This window comes from Schistocerca serialis, chromosome 2 (genome assembly GCF_023864345.2).
Source record: "Schistocerca serialis cubense isolate TAMUIC-IGC-003099 chromosome 2, iqSchSeri2.2, whole genome shotgun sequence".
Classification (NCBI taxonomy): Eukaryota; Metazoa; Arthropoda; class Insecta; order Orthoptera; family Acrididae; genus Schistocerca; species Schistocerca serialis.
In genome coordinates, this window is record NC_064639.1 from 978,312,383 (window position 1) to 978,335,613 (window position 23,231).

The 23,231-nt window shown below is 40.0% G+C and overlaps 1 protein-coding gene across 1 annotated transcript in view; it reads right to left on the bottom strand.

The window, feature by feature from the left end:
- Positions 1–23,231, bottom strand: part of LOC126456565 (semaphorin-5A-like) — a 221,240-nt gene that overhangs the window by 145,820 nt on the left and 52,189 nt on the right. The window contains exons 2-3 of the mRNA XM_050092311.1: positions 21,822–22,039; positions 17,949–18,000 (exon numbers count right to left, since the gene is read on the bottom strand). Coding sequence (XP_049948268.1) covers positions 17,949–18,000; positions 21,822–22,039 — 270 coding nt within the window. The remainder of the gene's footprint in view (positions 1–17,948; positions 18,001–21,821; positions 22,040–23,231) is intronic.

A 23,231-nucleotide genomic window follows, 5' to 3' on the forward strand; every position in this document is an offset into this window, starting at 1 on the left:
CACATTCACACACACAACTGCACAGACACCCAAATACAGACTCTTTCTGTCGTATCTGCTACCAATACAGTCAATGCATGGATGAGAGCTACTATCAAACTGCCAATAGGACATGGCCTGCCTGAGGAATGTCACCGAGTGATAGTCATTATGCATCAGTTTTTGGATGCTTTCAAATCTGGAGTGGAGAAAAGCCAGACCATGTGACCCAAGGTAAAACACCATACCAACACTGGCGACCATCCCATCAACTAGCCAGCATAGACTGAACAACAGATAATCATGGAGAAAGTGGGGAAGATGCTGCAAGATGACATCATTGAATCTTCAGAAAGGCCTTGGTCCTCTCCTGCGTTCCTTGTAAACAAGACAAAGAGCTCATCATGTTTCTACATCTACTACCAATTACTGGAGAAAATTACAGAAAAAAGATGTGTATACATTGTCATGCATTGGTGATACACTGGACTAATTCAAAGGAGTAAAGTAGAGAAGATGATAAAAATTTAAATTTTCGATTTGAAGGCATTGCTACAGCATATACGCAATGCAGCATGACTCCAATGCAGGTACATAAACACCAACTTGTGTGCTAGGGATTAGTGTGGCATTTATGACTTTGTGACGTGTGAGCAGTAAATGCAGAGACATGAACTGTGGAGATATTATTACCAAATGCATCCAAACAGGACCATCATGCTGACATTCTCTTCAATGCTGCCAAAAGACAAACACCAGTACATCTATCAGGGAATGAAGAATGTGTATGGGCCAGCATGTCTACCACCATTGTGGAATTAAGCGCCAAGGTGTGCCACTGCTTCATGATAATGCACGTCCCCATATCGAAAATGTCATTAATGCATAAGTTACATCAGTTCAAGTGGAAGACACTAAAACGCCCACCCTATAGTCCTAATCTCTCCCCATGCAATTATCCACACCTTCGGTCCCTTGGAAAAGGCCTTGAAGGGTTGATGATTCCCGGCAGACATGGATGTGCAGCAGACAGTTATAAGCTTCTTCACACAGGAGGACAAGGTGTTTTACCAAACCAGTATCTTCACCTGGTGCTTCAGTGGGATGATTGCCTCAATGCTCACAGTGATTTTGTCTGTGGGTGGGCATACTGATTCTGGACTGTATGGCCTTCAAATAGAAACTTTTTGATTTTCCCCTTGTATTTCTCAACTATGGACATGCAGGAGGTCACTGGAAAATCGAAGTTGATAAGGCTAAACGGATAAAGATTGCCTTCATAACCCTGAGGGCATCTATGAGTTTACAGTTATCTATTTTGACAGTGGAGCAGTGTAATAGTCCAGGCACCATAATATATATGAGAAACAACCTTCCTCAACACCATAAATGGACATGTGTCTTCTCTATCTGGATGAAGCTGTCATTTCTTCTTGAAAACATTTGGAGAACATCTAAGCTGCCTGACAAATGTTTTGACGTGTGTTCATGCTACAGGCCTCTTCGCCACACAAGAAATAAAAATCTTGGAGCATCTAGTTAATAGCACTGGAGTCTGGCCCAGTTCTGGGGAAATAAGAGCAGTCACAGATTTTCCAACTCATTGGCACATTCATGACATGTAAAGCTCTCTCAGGATGTGCTCATACTACTGACAATTCATGAAGGTCTTCTGTATGAAGCTACACCCTTTGCAAGAACTACTGCAGGGAGATGCCAAATTTTCCTGGAATGAGATACAAAAAAGACGTTTCCTTGTCCTTATGGAAGTGCTGCATCATCTCCAGTCCTAGCATTGTATGACAAGAATGCTCAGACAGAACTTCACACTGATAGGATAGGGGAACTTCTAGTGCAAATTGAGCAAACTGCTGGAAATGTGACAGCTTCTGCTTCCAGAGCAGTTCCGATATGAACTACTCTACAACTGAGAAAGAATGCTTGCCAATTCTTTGGGTCATCAACAAGTTATAGCCATATTTATTCGGCAAACCTTCGAATATTGTAAACAACCCAATATTCTCTATGCCAGCTAATTATCCTGAATAATCTGTCATGTCAACTGGTGAGATTGGTGCTGAGGCTTCACGAATATGATAGCACAAAGGGTATACAAAAGTGGCTGAAACACATGTACACTGATTGCTTTTCAAGGAATCCTTTGGCAGAACACAGCAGCATGGATGATGAAAACTCAGTCATCACTGGGTTAAATAACACTGCTGCTGAGCACAGGGAAGGCCCAGAACTGCTGAAAACCATAGATGCCTTAAAGGAGGAGGAACTGACAGAAGGAGAATTCCAATCAATTAACAGAACATTGATAAAAGGAACTATGAACCAATGGTTGCTCATCATCAAGCTTATCTATAGCCAGCTACCATGAAATACTTCCGCAATGCTCCAACATCTGGTCAAGTGTGATTCATGAGGACACTACACAAAACCAGATGCAAATATCACTTGCCTGGCCTCTACCAATCTGTCTGACACTGTGTGAACCACTGCAAGAAATGCCAACAACAAATGCACCTGCTGCAATTAGCTTCAGGGCATCTGGTACCAATCCCACCCGCAGCAACACAATTGGTCCAAAATGGAATCATTCTCTTCAGGGGGTACCTGAAGTCAACAAACCAGAATCGGTAGATAATACTCTGCACTGATTAAATCATTCACTATGCTGCCAACAAGGTAGTGTCAACTGCCAAAGCTCTGGAAATTTCAAGGTTGCTCAGAAAATACATAATTTTGAATTTCAGAGCACCATGTGTATTAATATTTGATAATGGAAAAGTTTTCCAGTGAAAATTAGTATCAGAGGTAATTTCACATAGCGCCATCACCCACAGGACAACAACTGCTAACAATCCACAGATTAATATCCTTGCAGAACACTTTAATAACATGTTGGCATATAGCTCTTGATGTACGTTGATGTTGGACAGAGAGACTTGGATACAGTATTACCTACTGTGACATTCACATACAACACAACAAAGCAATACACTACAGGCTACACACCATTCTTTTTGTTCCACAGTTGTGAGACTGAACCAACAATGGACACATTGTTCTCTTTTAAGCTGGAAGATATTCAGGATGACTTTGTGAAACACTTCATTGTCAGGACTGATGAAGCCAGGCAGCTGGCTTATGTTCAGACCTGGGCACCCACACAAAAGACTGAGAACACTATTAATGTCAAGCACCAACCAGTGAGATGCAGCCTGGGAGACTTGGTATAGATTTTTATGGCTGTGACAAAAGTGGGACTATCGGAAAAGTTACTAAAGCATTGGCTGTATCATATCCTTCATTGCTTATCGGACGTCACACATGAAGTTAAAAATTACGGCCCTTCATTGAGAAGACATAGGTGCAGGGATTCATCAATGTGCTCCGTATGAAGTCCTACTACAACCCACAAATGCAAACCAGTAATGGGAGGTTCAAGGAAACAGAAGACCCACTTGACAATTATGAAGCATTGACAGGATGGGCTATCTTTGGCACTCATCATAGTGAAGAGGATGTAACAAGAAGACCAGAATGTTAAATCTGCCAGCACTGCAGAGGATCATTGACCATATCTAGATCCAGAGTGCTGGAGCTCTTACTCCACGAGACAGAGCAGTGCTATGAGCTGTGAGGCATGCAGTGTGGCATAGTGGCTAGCATGGATGGTATACTGCACATCACCAGCTAAAACCTGACTGTCAGTTATTTGTCATTTAGTATTTATTATTTCTGGAAGATTGTTGAAATATCTTATTTTTGTAATATTGGTATATCTGAGAATATTTGACATTTGTATAAATACTAACCTTTTGGAATATTTGATGTTTGTATAAATAGCTGCACTGTCCATCCAAGTGGTCAGTTCTGTTCTGGCTGTACCAGAGTGTTTGCAATAAATGTATTTTTGGTGCAAAGTTTTGTATTCTGCTGATGATACTGCTTTTGGATTTCGTCTTAGTGTGGTTACAACATGACAATATCATCAGCAAATTATTGATTTCTTTTCTTGAACCATAATTCTCTTTTCAGCTTTCCTCTTGGTTTTCTTCACACCCTGCTCAACGTACAGATGTACTGATTGAATAACATCAGAGAGAGGCTATGACCCTGTCTCATTACCTTCTGAACCACTGCTTCTGTTCCATGTCCCTTGACTTTTAATACTGCAGTCTAATTTCCATACAAGTTGTGAATAACCTTTCATTCCTTGTATCACAGCTATCCTCAGAATTTTAGAGAGTGTATTCTAGCCAGACCTGCCAAAAGCTTTCTCTAAATCTATACATTTTATAAACATAGGTTTGCCTTTCTTTGTCCTGTCTTCTAATACAAGTCGTAGCATCAGTATTGCCTCTCTTGTTCCTACATTGCTCTGGAACCCAAAAACTTATCTTCCCTGAGGTCTTCCGTAAATAATTTATAACAGGCAATTACACATGAGTATAGGGTTAAGAATATGAAGATCATAACAAAAAGGACATTTAACAGGTTGGGTGGCTTTGGGAAGGATGGGAATGGAAATGGGTAAAATATGGTAATGGATAAAATATTCCTTATTTGCAATCATAACCAGAGTTAGTAGAAATTCAATCTGTTTTTTTTTTTATTATTATTATTATTTAATCCCCTGCCCATATCCTAGGTCATATTGAGTGCTGGACAACCACCATTTCTGGGAAATATAGGTAGAGTAGTTTTGGTCAGCAAAAAGCTCACATAACCTTCAGCATACTTGGACAGAGACTAACGTTACTGTGTATGCTGCATCCATAGGTGGAAAGCTGTATCAGAAGTACTTTTAGTGTGGAATTTGCGACAGGTGTTAAGAGTGGAGCTATCATTAGCAGATGGTGGTTTTTGTTGATACAGATTTTTGTGAGTGTATGGAAGGTCTGCAGCCCTCCTCCAGGCAAGAAATTCAAGTTTTTGCACTCTCACAAAGATAAATTATTTAGATTGTAATAACAGTTAGAGTAGTACAAATTACTCATTAAATACACATATCAGTGCGTTTCATAAGCTTACTATTAAATGTTTCACTTTCCCATATATATTAGTTCAGAAAACAGGAAATGATTGTAAGGTCAGATGGTACCAGTATATTTGTCTACAGCTTTGCACAATCAGCTTACAGAATCCCGCTGAATTGGCTGAATTGTTCAGTTTTTCTTTCCAACAATTGAATTTGAGTGTGTCCAATCACTGTTAAGTTCATATTTCCAGAGTGTAGCATAAATCTTAATTTGTTAGATTTTTTTGGCCGCTTTGTAGGAAAATCAGGCCTTGATACTCTATTATCCCTGCTACAGGAATAACGTGTACACCAGACTATCTTCAACACAACAACTGAGCTTTACTTGATCATAGAATTCTATATACAGAAGCTCATGAGGATGAACACTAAATACCAGGCTTGCAAGACTAGAAATGCGAAAACAGATTAATTGCATTTAGTGAGTTCATTGATTATTTGTATCACCAGGTACATTGTACATAGGAATTAATACAAGGCTAAAGGTAAAAAACATAGAACAACCAAGATTCAAAAAGTAACAAACCAAGGAATAAAAGATCTGCACATCGTGAGAACAAAACACAGCACACCAAGCAGAATGTGCAGAACTACTTGGCACACATGTGAAAATTGACATTTGCACTCGGGTTGACATTCACGCACTAACACAACAGTTGCCACATGATGGCTGCAGTCACTAGAACAGCCCCCTCAATAGGAATGGTGTGCCATCTAGAAAGTGCACTGGGAAGTGCACATGACAGCCAGATGTCATGGTGTGATGTAGTAGAGAAGCTGCTGGTGAAAGCAGTGTACTCGTCCTTGTGGGTGCTGGACCAGGCAGCAGAGGAGATGATTGATGGCCCACGGCTGGTAGCAGCTCTTGGAACACACAGGCGGGCTTCACTCTGCCTACGGTGACTGTGTTACATTTTCCACTGAAGAGAATGTCCATGACACAGTCTCTCCTGCTGATAACCCGGTGTGGACCAGCGTAGGGTGACTGGAGAGCCAGTCTAATGATGACACACAGCATCACATGTGACCACGAGCTGAGGTCCTTGTGTGCAAACAGTGGTTTGGTACCATGTCTGGATGGCTATGAAGAGCAGCACATCTTCTCTGTGTGCTCTCTGAGACCACCAACAAGTGTAGATGGGTCGATCTCTTGTCATGGGGCGGCTTCTATGAAATTGCAGGATAGTCTCACTGTTTCCCCACACACTAGCTCTGCTGAGGAACCGCCCATGTCTGGTCTGTAGGTGTTGCAAAGCCTAAGGGGGACAATTGGCAAAGCTTCAGCTCACCTGGCCACATGGGACATCAGGGCCACTTTTAGGGTGCAGTGCCATCAGTCCACCATTCTGTTGCTGGCTGGGCAGTAGCTGGTTGTCCGATGATGGCTCATGCCACAAAGTGCTACCAGTTTCATGAACGGCTCAGACTCAAATTGTCTGCATGTCTCAGTTGTGACATTGAGATGGCAGCCAAACCACGATTTCCAATGCATTACAAAGGCCTGCCCCAAAGTTTTGACCAAGATATTGTCTATCAGAATTGCTTCAGGCCAACAAGTGAACAGGTAACGCTGGCCGTTCAAGGGTGGTAGTGGTCTGAGAATGTCAACGTGGACATGTGTAAAGTGTACTTTGATATCACGGAAATTACCTTTTGGCGCATAAATGTGCCTGCTAACCTATCAGCACTGGCACTGTAGAGCGAAATTCGTCCATTCTCTGCAATCCTTCTTCACCACAGGCCACACAAAGTGAGCAAGAACTATTCGAAGCATAGACCTCATACATGGGTGGCTCAGGTTGTGCAGGGATACGAACACTTGCCAATGGAAGTTCAGAGGCAAGTATTGATGTGGCTTGACTGTGGGCATATTGTGATATAGTTGTTCATGGTACCAGGAATGTTCACGAGTTGTAATTGTAATGATAACCGTGGATCCTATAACAAGGTCTTGAAGCTCTTTACCCGAGCTCTGTGCTTCTGCAAGTGCCATATAGTCCACTGTAGAGATGCATCCGAAGCGAGAGAGCAGTCTGCCACAATGTTGCCTATATATGAAATGTGCTGTATGTCCACAGTGAACACGCAGCTGATTGTGTTGCCTCAGTGAGCAGCTAAGGTTATATTGCCAGAAGGCAAATGTCAGCAGCTTGAGGTCTGTAAATATTGTGAAGGCACAAGCTTCGACATGAGGTCGGAAGTCCTTGATGCCTTCGTAACTTGCCAGTCATTCCCTGTCGTACGCTCTCTGTTTTTTCTGTGAGGCAGTCACCTTTTAGAAAAGAAAGATAGCAGCTGTCAAGTCTTGTCAACATGCTGTTGAAGTATATCACTTATTGTCATCAGATTTGAATCTACTACCACAGCCAACAGTGCATTCGGCTCAGCATGTGCCAACAATGCCGTGTCCACTATCACTTGGGCAACTTCTCAAATGCAATGATCGTATCAACTCTCCAGGTAATTGCTAGGTTGCCTTTGGCCTTCAGGTCCACCAACACGGCTGCCAGCAGCTCTAGAATGTCAGCTGATGCGGCAGGTACCGTCGATAAAAGTTCAGCATGCCTAAATAGTGCCTTAATTCTTTGTGTGGCCAGCCGGGGCAGCTGGCAGATAGCCTCAAACTTGTCCATCAATGGCAGTGAGCCTGAGGGGGTAATGCAGTGCAGATCAGAGCAGAGGTATGTGGTATCTGTCAGGAATCACGCAGGTCTGCATAAGGCTGCCACACACCACACTTCTTAGGAACAAGGTGCAGGAGTGAAGACCAGGGGCTATCAGACTGATGCATAATGCCCTCTTTGATCATGTTATCAGGCTTGGCTTTCACTACCTTCAACAGGTCAGGTACTAGTCATCAATGTCAGCAAGAGATTGGCAGCCCCTCAGTCATCTTGAAGTGATGGACTGTGTTGTGTTGGACATCTTTTGGTATGCCTGGTGGCTTCGTTAATGCCAGAAAATCTTTCAGTACCAAGACATATTGGTCGTCCACTGCCACAGATTGAATGGATGTCTGGTGACAGAAGCCTATGGTTCTCAGTCTGGTGGTCTGGTCTACAAGGCAGGTATTGGACATGCCTGGCAAAAGGTTAAAGTATGACAAGAAATGTGCACCTACAATTGGTACACCCACGTCTGCCACAGTGAAGTTCCATGGGAAGGCACAGCACAGGCTGAAATCCAGCCCTATTCTGTGCAGGCCATACATGGAGATAAACAAGTTATTCTTGGTCACCAGGTAGAATGTCGGGCCCCAGGCAGAATGTCATACGCTGTTGGCACTGATGTAGCAGCATGCAAAGGTAGATGCATAAATTGGAGCTGGTGTGCATCAGGTACTTATGGCTGGTGTGTCGATTGCTGATGAATAGCCTCTGTAACATTGGCCAGCAATCTGATGAGGTGCCTATGGTCAGTTGCTGCTGGCACTTGGGTACGCGCACGGCTTGAGGCAGTGTTGTACACATTCCTTGAAATGTTGATGGTACCAGCAGATGTCCTTCTGTGCATCAGGTGTCAGCGCAGGCAAGTGAGACGCAGCCCTGCTGTGAGTGCCTTCTATCTCTCTGCTGGCTGCGATCTCCGCCAATGCTGTGACACACTACCAGCTGGCTAAACTGTTGCATCAGCTGATCGACTTGGACTCGCACACTGCGCAGCTGATACGATAGTGGGCGAAGGTGATATGGCGCCCAGTACTTTGTCAGCCAATTCTGCCATGGTGTCTAGCAACAATTCTAACTGTGTTGCAATAATCACCTTGATAGAGCGAGGCAAGTAACAGTTCGAGATCATACACAACAGCTGATTGGGTACGATACCTGCGTCGATTTCACTTCTAAGATGCCCCCTGTATTGTGGGTCAGTACCTGTCTAATGTGCTCCTCTTGAGATGCGGAAATATGTCGGATCAGTTCTGACTTTAAATGGTTGTATGCCTTCCCTTCAAGGGGAGCAACAATGATGTCCTAAACATCTGCCGTTTCTGCCAAATATTGCTGTTCCAATTGTCTAACCACCAACGTGAATTTAGAAGCATCTGCATTCACACCAGAATAGAAAAACATTTGCCTCTACCTGGGTGAACTACAAGGCCAGGTTGTGAATCCAAAATGGTGGTAGCCTCACAGCTAGCCTGCACACAGTCGGGTTCAAAGTCACCGTATTTTCATCCACTGTATTGTTTACTTGTGTTATGTGTGTGCAGGTGGCCAATCACATCAGCATCAACAGTTTGGCCAATGTGTATAATGATCAGGCCTTGAGACTCTGCTGTGCCTGCTACAGGAGAAACATGTACACCAGACCATCTTCAAAACAACAATAGAACTTTATCTGATCATAGAAAGTTCCTGAGGATGAATATTAAATGCCAGGCTCACATGACTAGGACCACAAAAACAGATCAATTGCACTTAGTGAGTTCGTTGCTTGTTTGCCTTACTAGGTACATTGTACATGGGAACCCATACTAGACTGAAGGCAAAAAAACATAGAATAACCAACACACAAAAGTAACAAAACAAGGAATAAAAGCTCTGCACATCTTGAGAACACAGCACCCCTAACAGAATGCATGGAACTACTTGGCACACACACACAAATTGACATTTTCACTCTGCTTGATACTCATGCACTATCACAATAATACTTCAGATGATGGCTTTGGCTGCTACAATTAGGGATTTTTCACACTAGTCGATTGTTTACGTGCAGTTTGCATACAATAAAGTTTCATTCTGTTGTGGTTAACCCTTAATATCCCAGGTGTTGTCTCACAGACCACTAGCGTGTATTGTTACTCCATTGCTAAAGCAGGAGATTACAGCCTTGTCCAGTTGTTCTTCCCCAAACCTACTATAGTGTCTTTGTCAGTAGTCGCTTGAATGTGACATGGACCTATACTAGTACTGCTTTTTCCGTGCTAGAGGTCTCTGAGACCACACCTGGGACTTTACATTATGGATTCAGTAGCCAGGTCTTTATCTGCTAATTTTGAGGATACTGTTTTAAAACTTTTGAGGACAGTTTAGGAAGTGATGTTGGATTCAATAGTGACAACAAAACTGAAAGTGAACATAATTCATAATTAGAATAGGAACAGTGCAAAAGAGATAGCAAATTTGTTTTGCCATCTCTGAAATCCTTGAAAGAAACAGATGATCAAAGTAATGAAGACAGAAATGTAGAGACAGAATCTTTAGCTAAATATTCTGCTACAAATATACTTAGTTGAAAAGAATTTTACTAATTGTCCAAACCACTTCCAACGATAGCCAATGGCATTATTTTTCCACATGTTGAAAATAAGTGGGGTGAATGCGTTTGTTGCTCACAATTCCTACAAAGACAATACTCAGGTGAGCTGCTTTAATTTTCTGCAGAGTCTTGCAAACTCACTGGCAATTCCACAGATAAAAAGCAAGTCAACAACTGTCACATACCTTGTGAACTTTTATGCAGCCATTCACCATGTTTTTGATGTAGCAGAACCAAGAGTAAAAGTCATCGTAGAAAGGTTGGGAAACACAAAACATACTCCACCTGTGACTAAACTGTGGCTAAACATGCCTTGGTGCACAGCCAGCACATCTTGGCACAGTGTTACACTGTCCGGGTTATCTGGATACTTCCCACCAACACCAACCTATCCGAACTCCAGAGATGGGAACTTGCCCTTCAGTATATCCTCTCTTCTCGTTATCCTCCAGGCCTCAATCTCCACTAATTTTAAGTTGCCGCCACTCATACCTCACCTGTCTTTCAACAACTTCTTTGCCTCTACACTTCTGCCTCGACTGACATCTCTACCCAAACTCTTTGTCTTTAAATATGTCTGCTTGTGTCTGTATGTGTGGATGGATATGTGTGTGTGTGCGAGTGTATACCTGTCCTTTTTTCCCCCTAAGGTAAGTCTTTCCGCTCCCGGGATTGGAATGACTCCTTACCCTCACCCTTAAAACCCACTTCCTTCCGTCTTTCCCTCTCCTTCCCTCTTTCCTGATGAGGCAACAGTTTGTTGCGAAAGCTTGAATTTTGTGTGTATGTTTGTGTTTGTTTGTGTGTCTATCGACGTGTCAGCGCTTTCGTTCGGTAAGTCACCTCATCTTTGTTTTTATATATAATTTTTCCCACGTGGAATGTTTCCCTCTATTATACTTTAAAATATTTTGGTATTCATGTAACCTTTCACATAAAAAACTGAACTGTTTCATTGAAATCGCTGAATGCAATTTTTATGGATGTTTAAATATGGCATTCTGTCAAACCACACCTGGGACAGAGTGTGAAAAAAAAATAACCTGGAAAAATAAGGGTTAAGATATTTAACTGATACTGCAGTTGAGTGAGGGCATAGTTCTTGTTGTAAGTGGAAATAAATAACTTTTTATGTCCTATCATACGCTGAAGCACTAACCTGTAGGCCTGATATTTGCTGTCCATAAGTAACGAAAATTTGTGTAGTGTAAAATGGGTTAAATGATTTAATTCTATTTTTTAAGCATGTAATCTGTGTTGCAATGTGTGATAAGTGTGGATGTTGCCATAGTATAGTCAAAGAGGGAGTGATAGGTGTTGACTGTGGATTGTAATTTCCCTCAGATGACTGTAGTGGGGAACTGAATTGGAAACTCCATGCGTCTCTCCCATGGGACAGTAGGCTTTGCAAAAAAGACAAGAGAATCGCTGAGCAGGAGACAAAGATTTGTGCCCTTCAGGCTGAATTAGAGCACACAAAATTTTTACAAGACAGGTTGAAGGGGGAAAAAGATCTTGGGAACTCGATAAAGGTAACACGCAATGGGTGAAAGGAGAACAGCTCTTCAATTTCATCTACATTTGAGCTAACAGTATCTAACGAATTGACTTGTTATCTAATGTAGGAAGGGAAGGGACTTACCCAGCTGTAGGTCATAGTAGGGTGCAGCAGACTTCTAGCAAAGGAATTTAATGTAGGTCAGTACCAAAAGTGAGTAGGAAGAAAAGAGACTTGCGATTAGATAGTAATCACAGGGGGGGAGGAGGGGGGGGGGGAGGGGGGGGAGTGTCGAACAGATGGTACACGAGAGGTTCTGTGGCGCCATGACAAGGCCTGAGTAAACTCTGCTGTGAGTCGTATGAACACTGAGTTGAGCAGGCTGATGCAGACTGAAACGAAATCTCGTATGAGTCCAGGGCCAGTTGCTACAACTGGAGGATGGGAATATACTAGACATGGCCTACATGTGAATAGAAGATGGAAAGATAGGTTGGCTAAGCTTCTTGCAGATAACATATGGGTGAAGGGCGGGGGGGGGGGTTAGGCACCATCACGTATTAGCAAGGATTCCTGTGGTTGCCGGTGTCAGAGGTGCATCTTGCTTAGGTTACAATGAGGATTCAGGCACTCTGTCTTGAAAGAGGAGAAAATAACAGAAGATCTCCAGAAAAGTAAGGTTAGTTTATTTCGGTAAAACATTATAGGATAGAGTTACAAAGTAGAAGAGATTCTTAGCTTTAGAGAGCTCTGAAACGATAGACATTCTGTGCCTGTCTGAGCACCACATAACCACAGAGTTAGATAAGTTACATATAAAACATTACACTATTGCAGCTTACTCGTGCAGAAATAGCATAGGGAAAGGAGGAGTTGTTACATACATTAAGACAGAACACAAGGTCAAATCCATTGAGACAAGTAGATTTTGTAGTGATCAGCTCACATTAAGTGTATGTTTGTGAATTAATGTTGAGAAAAAGCTTGTAGATCACATGACCAGTTTCACAGGTAGCACTGCCTTTGATGGGATAGGTGATGTTTGTGACCGGACTGGAGTAGGTGGTGGTGGGAGGATGTATGGGGCAGGTCTTGCTTCTACTTCTATTACAGGGTTATGAGCCTTGAGGTAAAGGGTTGGGAGCAGGGACTGTGTAGGGATGGACTAGTATATTGTGTAGGTTCAGTGGATGGCGGAAAAACACTGTGGGAGGGCTGGGAAGGATAGTGGGCAGGACATTCCTCATTTCAGAGCACGACGAGAGGTAATCAAAATGCTGTTGGAGAATGAAATTCAGTTGCTCCATTCCTGGGTGGTACTGAGTTACAAGGGGTATGCTCCTCCATGGCCGGATGGGGAGACTTTGGGAGGTGATGGGAGACTGGAAAGATAAGGCACAGGAGATTTGTTTTTGTACAAAGTTGGGAGGATCATTATGGCCTGTGAAGGCTTCAGTGAGACCATAGATATATTTCAAGAGGGACCACTCGTCAATGCAGATGCGACAACATGGGTGGCTAGTCTGTATAGAAGGGACTTGTTGGTATGGAATGTGTGGCAGCTGTCAAAGTGGAGGTAGTGCTGGTGGTTAGTAGATTTGATATGGACAGAGGTACTGATGTATCCATCTTTAAGGTGGAGGTCAACATCTAGGAAGGTGGCTTGTTGGGTTGAGTAGGACCATGTGAAGCAAATGGATGAGAAGCTATTGAGGCTGTGGAAGAATGTGGATAGGGTGTCCTCACCCTCAATCCAGATCACAAAGTTGTCATCAATGGATCTGAACCAGGTCAGGGGTTTAGGATTCTGGGTGTATAGGAAGGATTCTTCTACATGTAATGGTACAGGATGGTGTCATGCAGATGCCCATAGCTGTACCCCAGATTCGTTTGTAGGTATTTTCAAAGGATTAGTAATTGTAAGTGAGTATATAGTTGGTCATGGCAACTAGGAAGGAGGTTATTGGTTTGGAATCCATTGGGCATTGGGAAAGGTAGTGTTCAATAGCAGTAAGACCATGGGCATTAGGGATGTTAGTGTAAAGGGAGGTGGCATCAATAGTGACAGGCAGGGCACTGTGTGGTAAAGGAACAGGAACTGTGGTGAATTGGTGGAGGACATGCTGATATCTTTTATATAGGAGGGCAGGTTTCAGGTAATAGGTTGAAGGTGTTGGTCTACATGAGCAGAGATTCTCTCAGTGGGGACACAGGAACCAGACATAATTATTTGAATAGAAACATACCTCCACTGACATGACATCTTAATAATAAACATTGAGTGGCAACACATGATCTATAAATGTTAGCAGGATAAATGCCACAATCCACACATGCATTTTTGATGGCACTAGCATTGAGCATCACTAACAAATGCATGTTTGCAACCAATGACTGTGTCACATTTAAAAATGGGGATTTGTCTAAGGATCTTTATTACACCTGACATCAATACCGTGAATGACAACAAAATATTTACAGGTATTACACAAATACAAATACTAGTGTGATGAGCACCCATTACGCATTTGAACGGAAGACAAGCATTTCATGTTCAAGTGCATGTCCAGACCATTAGATGCACTGAATTAAAATAGAGGGCATCACAATGCCTTTATTAACCAGTCACACGTAATATAAAGTACAAGGAAACAAATCACATTTGCATTGTACATACAGACAGTTGTCTTCCAAAAGTGTCCATACACATAGTTTACATAGATAAAACATTTAAAAAGAATACATACTGTTTATTTAGCCAGTAAGTTTTGTAAAAACAGTCACATAGTCCTACTAAAACAGTGTCTCATAGCACCACTACATCAAGTCATGTGTGACACAGAGCAATGAACCCCCAAGCACAAATGTTTCTTCTTAGTTTCTTCTTAGTGCCAGAGTGCCTTTGCATGCAACTTAAGTATTAATTTCTATAGATGGTATTTGAAAAGAAGAAGGTATATTCATGTACACAATGGCTGAACATTAACAGTGTTAAATTGATTACATATTTACATTTGATTACATTATACGTTTCGTATGGTTGCATTCCCTAAGGTATCTTGGGGGTTGAACAAATACTATTCACTACAATTAGTATACTGATTTTATAAGTGGATGTGTAGGTTGACCAACCAGGGCTTACCATTGTATAGTCCCACTCCCCAAATTGATTTGAGGCTTGTAGTGTCTTCTATTTTGTGATTTCTTGAACTACTTAATGCCACACTCATTGATAAGGTCACTGTTATGTAAGCACTTCGTGCCTACCCATGTATTCAGCAACATGTGGACACTGAATGCTCACTCAAAGTCACCAGTGTCATCACAGGTTCTGGGGCACCAGTGCTGTTTCCTGATAATTGCTAGATGGTAATGCAAGGATATTAACAGGGGCTAAAGTGTGTGACACAATCTCTAGGATTAAATGATTTTTTAGTAGTGTGTGCAGATGACACGCAAAATGCTCGCACACAGTGGCCTGATTTTTAAATTTCCTTTTTTGATTTTTCAAATTTTATTAATTTTAATTTTATGTCATTTCATATTTTGTTTAAGAGTATGTGAGTTTTCGCATGCAGGCTACATATAATGGCCATTTCAATTTAAATAACTGCATTAGGTGCCCAAATGAGTGTACGATGATCTCAATGCAAATAAACAGGAAAGTACTGTGCACTGTATGACATGTAGCACAGTGTTTTGCACAGGAGCATTTTCTAGTGAATATTATATCATTTGAATGTAATCCATAACTAGAGGTGCATATCAAGTCAGCAAACATGTTGGATCAAGATATTGGAATTTCAAACAAAATTTCATAGGAGAGCATTTAAGTGCATATGTAATTGGGTTAGCATGTCTAGTTAGTAAATTATGTCAGGTCATGATGTGCGTATCTGAAGGGTGGTGTGATCACAGAGGCACTATATGACAAAGGTTGCAGCATGCATGACCAGTAACACAAAATTGTTTGGAATTACATAAAATACTTGCGTATCCATATTTCAGTATTTGTCCTCTGTAATTCACAACAGGACTCGCATGAATTGATAGGCACTTTGTGTACAGGACAAGGTGGTCGCACATGACGTGATGTAGTAATGATTTAGTGCTATGAGATGCTGTTTTAGCAGGACTCTGTAACTGGTTTTGCAGAACTTATTGGCTAAGCAAACAATGTATGTTCTTTTTAAATATTTTAAGCATGTTAAATATGTGTATGCACACTTTTGGAAGACAACTGTCTGTATGTACAATGCAAAAATTGTAATGGAGAAACAAATGTGATTTGTTTCATTGTACTTTACATTACATGTGACTGGTTAATAAAAGGTTCTGTGATAGCCTCTATTTTAATTCAATACGTCTATTGGCTATAGACACACACTTGAACATGAAATGCTTGTCTTCTGTTCATATATGTAACATTTACACAGCACACTAGTATTTGTATGTGTGTAATACCTGTACATTTTTTGTTGTCATTCACTGTATTGATGTCAGGTGTAATAATGATGCTTAGACAAATCCACATTTTTAAATGCAACACACCCATTGGTTGCAGATGTGCATTTGTACGTGAGGTGTGATGCTAGTGCCATTGAAAATTTCCTGGTGCTGATGGCTATGCTGACCTTCAGTTAGATTTTGAACTGGTAATAGGCATGTGTGGATTGTGGCATTTATCCTGTCAACACTTAAAGAGCATGTGTTGCCACATAGTGTTTATTATTAAGATTAGTCATTGTCAGCAGAAATATGTCTATATTCAGATAATTAATTTCTGTTACATTTTACCTTTTTATTGTAATACTACTTTTGAATTCACTGTTCACTGATAACTATGTACTGTTTTTGTAGCCTCAGTAGGCCAGGCTTGAAAATGAACCTGTAAGGTTTCCAAACTAGTCATCTAACAAATACTGCAGCTGTTGACAGAACCGTTAATAAATGCTTTAAGGAATTAAGGTTGATGTTAACTTGTAAATGATTATCTATGTATGGTTACAGAAATCAAGACAGTAATTTCTAATGCAGAAGAGGTTGGACCATGAACATTAGTTTCATCTTCATTCATACATTTGATATTCACTCCACTCTCTAAACTTTTCCTTGTATTACAGCCTCCCCATACCTCCCACATGTTTTTTTTAATCATTTAGCCACCATTCATTAAGTCATCATCTTGGTCTTTTTTTATTTCTTGAATTCCAACAAACAACTTCTTTAATCAGTTTATCGGTCAATTACCATATTGCGTGTCCTGTCTCGCCATATTTTGTTGTCGTTATAATCATATTACTATTAGCGAATCCCAGAAAGACTCTCAGCACAGTGGCTGATGGGAGTAGCTGAATAGTTAGAAGTCAAATGACATCGACCGATACTCAGCATCTCCGCTATATGGTGAATAGCAACTAACTTTTTCATAATATTGTATTAACCAATACTGACTGCTTTCTGGTAATTAGCAATGCCAATTAGCAACTAACACTATGTTTAGGGCGAACAGATCCACAAAATCAGAAATGACACAAGTACTTAACCATTGTTGAAATGTTGAGCATAATACAGCATGAAATTGTCTTATTTATTGTCACGTTCTACATATTAAAATCTGTATCGTCTGCTAGCCAAAGTTTGTAGCAACCCGAATGCATTCAATACCAGTCAACATATATCTATATCCATCATTTGAGCTACTCCCATTACCATCCCACCAAGTGTCTTCTTGGAATGCATCAGTAATATGTCTTCCATTACAGCCTTTTCACTAACATCTTTGTTTTCCTGTCTCTCATACTAATTCCTAACATGCACCTTCATACACATGATAAATATGATAAATTTAGTTTTGAAAAACTCCAGGCCAGTTTTTTACTTATATTTATTATTTTGCTCTTGATCTACTCATGGTTTCAATAACCTTAAATATAAGGTTCTATGACTGCACAGTTAATTTCTATTTATTTTGTTGTTTGTGTGTTGATTGTACATTATTTTAAGTCCAACATTTAATTGCTACACATTTAAATCTTTCAGCATAAACCACACTTCAGATGTGTTAGATGAGGAAATAAAAAGATATCTATCTCCATCATTTATTAACATTAATGATTGAGTGACAATAATAATTTTTATTAAAATGTAACCAACCTGGACAACCAACATTGTGCTTGACACACATCAAGGAATTCCAGTATCGCATCTGAAATGAAGATTCAAGTATTAAATGTTTTCAGCATTAATTTAATCATGCTAATGTATGATAAATAAACACTATCATTATCAGAACATCAAGAAAATTATTGTTTTTAACTGACGCTATCATGTTGTACAAACAACTACGATTTGAATATATATGGGTGGTAAAATATCCACTAAATACTACATCGGATACCATTAATAAGGGGACAATCACAAACCCAGCACCAGAGTCAAGAAAAGTTAAGAATATTGTTATCCCAACTCCCAACTGTGCTGCACAATAAAGCTACAAGGAAATCATCATCCCAACTCCCTACTGTGCTGCACAATAAAGCTACAAGGAAATCAAATACTTCATAATCAGCTTAAATAATTTTTACATAGCATTCAACTGAATGTTTTGGATCTGAGAGTGAAACAAGATAGCTGTGGTGTTTCACTGGCTCATATCAAGAACCACTGCCAGATTGGAGGCAGCTCAAACTAACATCAAACAGAGATGACAAGACAGTTATGTGTTTGGCATTCTGCAACATAGGCTAGAAGACAGAGGCAGGTAGGGACAGGGACTAGCAAAGGTTGAGGCCAGGAGATTTACAGGAATGAGGGTTATGTTTTAGGAATCTGTGCAATTCAAAAAAGCTGGTATTGGTGGAAAGAAACCACATGGCAACTTCTCTATTTCTTTAAATTAATAAACTACTGTCTTTATAGTAATAAGATCTTTAAAAATGTTCTACAGTTGTTCTAATATGATCTTGTCTCTTTTTAATACTGGGCAGCAGGGCACAGCCTTTGGTAGGTGTCAAGGCTATTGCGGCAGCTGGTGCACAACTGTGGAACACATTAGTAAGGATCTAAAGCATCATGCTGACAGGAGTAGAACACAACCTAAAGGGATGTAAGTAGTCTTCCAGTGTTCACCACAAAACTCTGTTTACCCGATTCTACAAGAATAGTATTACTGGAAACAGGAGAATCTACCAATTGCTTCCCAACATAAAAGAAGGATTGAGACCACCATACTTCTCACCAATCAAGTGACCAATACACTATCTGTCAGAGCATGGTCCACATCCAACCTATTTACTTAAAAAATATGTCAATATACAACAAACGTCTGTGAATGCCAAGCAATTGGCACCCTGGACCATATTGTCTGGGAACATGTCAGTAGACAAGAAGTTACATATGTGGGCAGGAACACCCTTGGTGAATTTCCAGTCTCTAATGAAATAAGGAATGAGGTGCTGTGGCTCAAGCTGAACTTGCTGACAAGCAAAATATCAGTTTACAAACTGCATGTCCAACTGGCATGGAAATCCATCATGACCATAAGAAGCAGAAATTGTAAAGGGACACCCTCCTCTAGCATTACTTTTCCCTACTTTATTTTTGTTGTTACAATTTATATGTACTAGCTCTGTATATACAGTTAAAATTACTTTTTTTTAGAAAATTTTGAAATTATGAAATATCTGCTACACTTAAAATTCCTATTATTAATTGTGCAATGGATGATATTTATTATGTGTACTTCTGGATTCATTTATAAATCATTAAATTGGTTGAGATTCATTTGTCAAGAAAATTTGTGAACTCTTTGGAATATTGTTAGTACTACAGAATGGATTAGTAGTGGGCATGCCTCTGATTTGATCAGACATGTTTTTATTTTTGGCAATAACAACGTAATTTTCAGTTTTGAAGTGGAAATTGTAAGGACAGCGTTATATAGAAAAAAGTGCGAGACTAAAATTAATTGCTCAAGCAATTCTTTCAGAAGTTACTACATCAATTGGAGCTATGAGAACCTATAATATCAAAAATTTCAGCCTCAGGAATCAGCCCCTACATGAAGAACTGAGCCCCTAGACGTGAAGAACTGGAACGAACTACAAGAAAAGAAGATGAGTAAAAAGTTTATTGTAAATCCTCTCAAAATTTATTAAAAGAGTTAATTATGAAGTCAGTGACCATCAACAAATGATGTGAAGGAGGGGTAGATTACAAAATGCAGAATTCCCAACTGAAATGTCCTTCCACAAGCACAGAGAAGATGAACCTCAATGAGGACCAACAAGGATTTCCAGAGACCCTGACAGCCATCTTCCAGTCTCTACACATTGGGTGGTGTAGTAGTACATCCCCGTGAAGTTGGAGATATGCCTCAGTGTGCCAAGCGATAACAATCCAGATAAAATAAGAAAGACAAGTTCTGCTTCTGACACCAGTAAAGCATTGAGAGCAGTAGTGTACTGATGTACAGTGTGGAATAATAACTTACAAAATTGGTACTGTAGAAATGGAGTACAGTACAGCAGTGCAGTAGCATGTGCCCTCTGTGCTCTGGATGAGTACATACTTGTGTGACAAAGGGAAAAAGACTAGTGTGCAGACTTATTTTTTCTTTCCTTAATATGTCATCATGCTCCCCCCCCCCCCCCCCCCTTCTCAGTTGTATTTCTATTTCCTACTTATTTTCTTATTTTACTTTCCTTAAAGAGATAATGCTGAGATACATTAACACATTAAAATTTTTTTGTTAATATGTTATATGTACAGCACAAATTTAGGGGCCACAGTTGATCTGTTTTATTATCTGGATTGCAGACTAAAAGAAAATCACAAATAAATACATAAATAAGTCTCTCATATGATGTTAACTTTCTTAACTGTGCCCATACCAACTGAAATGACTACAGGAAATGTAATCATATCACAGTGTAACAGATGAAATTCAGTAAGAAAAATCTTTAATGTTTGGAAGAGCACAATTATTTCCTAAATAACCTGACATTTTCTGATGAACAAACTTTATGTGTACAATACTGTCAATAAAAATAATGTCTGCATTTTGGACTCAACACACTCACATACTATATGAGTAGAGACATGTTAAATCAGAAAAGTTAACATATGGAGCTATCTCATGATCTAGCATACTAATGGGTTCTTTTTTTCTGTGGCATAAACAGTTAACTGTACATAATTACTATGCCATACTGGAGTGAAATTAACTATGAATTGACAGCATTTTCCCAAAAAAGTAGTTATGTGCCATTGCCTTGTTTTCTTGAGGTGTAATAAGTCCTGAACAATGTATTTCATGGCTGTTAGAATGGTAGAGGTGGCCCAATTTCCTGGCCTTGCATATCCTTTGAATTTACATTCTTGCAAATTCCTTCTCTAGTTTTACATTAAAGGTGACATTTACCAAACTCCTAAGCAACCAAGGACAGGATATTATGAATTAATATCCCATGAATGATGAGGTCTATAGAGACAGAGCATGAGCTTACAATAGATAATGGTAGATAATGGTAGAAACAATATGCTTATCATATGAAGGACAGAAACAACAATCCAACAGCTTCAGTTAACGGAAGACCTGTTGTATCAAAAGAGGACATAAAAATGAAACGTATTAAATACCGTACTTGTCAATAAGAGATGTAAAAGTAGTACAAAGAAAAAGATTTGGAAAGAGGCCAACGCACGAAATCATTCTTCATCACTAGAAATTACAGTGCGAAATTGTAAAATACCTTCTAAGGCATCCCATATCTTAACTCATTTATCTATTATCAGAACTTCACTGCCAAGCACAAGTAAGTGGAGAAATTTCCTGTCACATTAAAACCCATGTACTAAACTGTGACCTGAACCCAGATCCCTCCCAATGGCAGACATTCCTCTTAAGAGCACATAATTTCTGTCTATCAGGAAGTTTCATAACAACACACGCTATGCCATAAAGTAAAGATACATTCTCTAAATGTATATACAGTGCATCACTTAAAATTGAATGTGTGTGCCCACCGCATCTGCTTGCAGAATATTTTTGACAGTATCAAAGTAACAATTTCGTAGGAGGCAACGTTCCAGGAGAGCAGGGTATTTCTGGTGAATCTGCTGCACCGCTTCCATTGCCTTTTGTCGAACTGGGTCTCCAGCAAGCAACTCCTCCAGCTGTTCCATTGTACACACTGTGGTAAGCAAATGATCCAATGAATAAATGAGCTGCCTTACTGACAGAGCTGCATGACAGAGAAATAGATGATCAATAATGTTACATATTTTATTTGTATATATAATAGGAAAAAATAAATCTTGCGTTTATATATGTGTAAATCTAAAATAAAATTTAATGTCACAAAATGTATGAGATACACACATCACTGATCAACCAGTACCTATTGGATATATCAGTGAAATCAGTTGACATAATTATGCATTTGTCCAGTGAGGTAGCTAGGCATTACATGGAACAATACATGTGCTTGTTCCACGTCAAGTGACAAAACTCCCATGGTAGATTTAAGGGCTGCTGTGGACCACTACAGCCTCACTTGTCAGCCACTATTTACACCAAAATCTCCACTATAGTCATTGATTATGAGGCTGCAACATGCAATTTTATCATGGACTGTGACTGGACTCTGATATTACCTGCCATCAATTTTTGGCTAGCACAGAGATTTTCCTGTTTGCCTAATGTGGTATTGTCTTCATTCACTGTTCAACTGACAGTTGTGTCTTCAGCGTACAAACTCATAGCATATGGGCACACCCAGAGTGTGGTCTGTATTTCACAGCTTCCAAGTCGAACCTACAAACAATGTCCTCCAGCTCTAATGTGTGAGATATTCAACAAACTTCCAAAGTACTGTATTGGCCAATGGTTATCCACCTACTGTAGTTTATTATTTTGTTCATTTCTCAAAGAATCACAAACTATTTATTATTTTCTGTGATTTGTTTCGAAATAATTTGTGCTTAATAAAATCTGTATTGCTGAAGAAGCAGACAAAGATTTTTTGAAACTTTAACCTACCACCTACCAGTACCACAATAGGACAAGTCAGGCCATTTTGCTAAGCATTTCAATCACAACAGAGCACATTTTTCTAGCTCTGGAAACAACAGCTTGAGAAGCAACATGAGTTTGAACAGAAACTGACAGATCTGTGAATTTTGTAGAGCCTAGAGAGATCCCTACTATTATTATTATTATTATTATTATTGACGATGGTAAGTAATACAACTGGGTCTATAAGAATTTTCTATAGGAGGTTTGGGTAGTTCAGACCATGGAATTGGTTTAATATGAATGTGGAGTTTACAAACACAAAGGTGATTACTGTGTCATGTTACCACCCTCTCCACATCAATAGTAAGGTGGTAGGACCACTTTTTGGAGCCTGTACAAGTGAAATCTGGGAAGGCCAT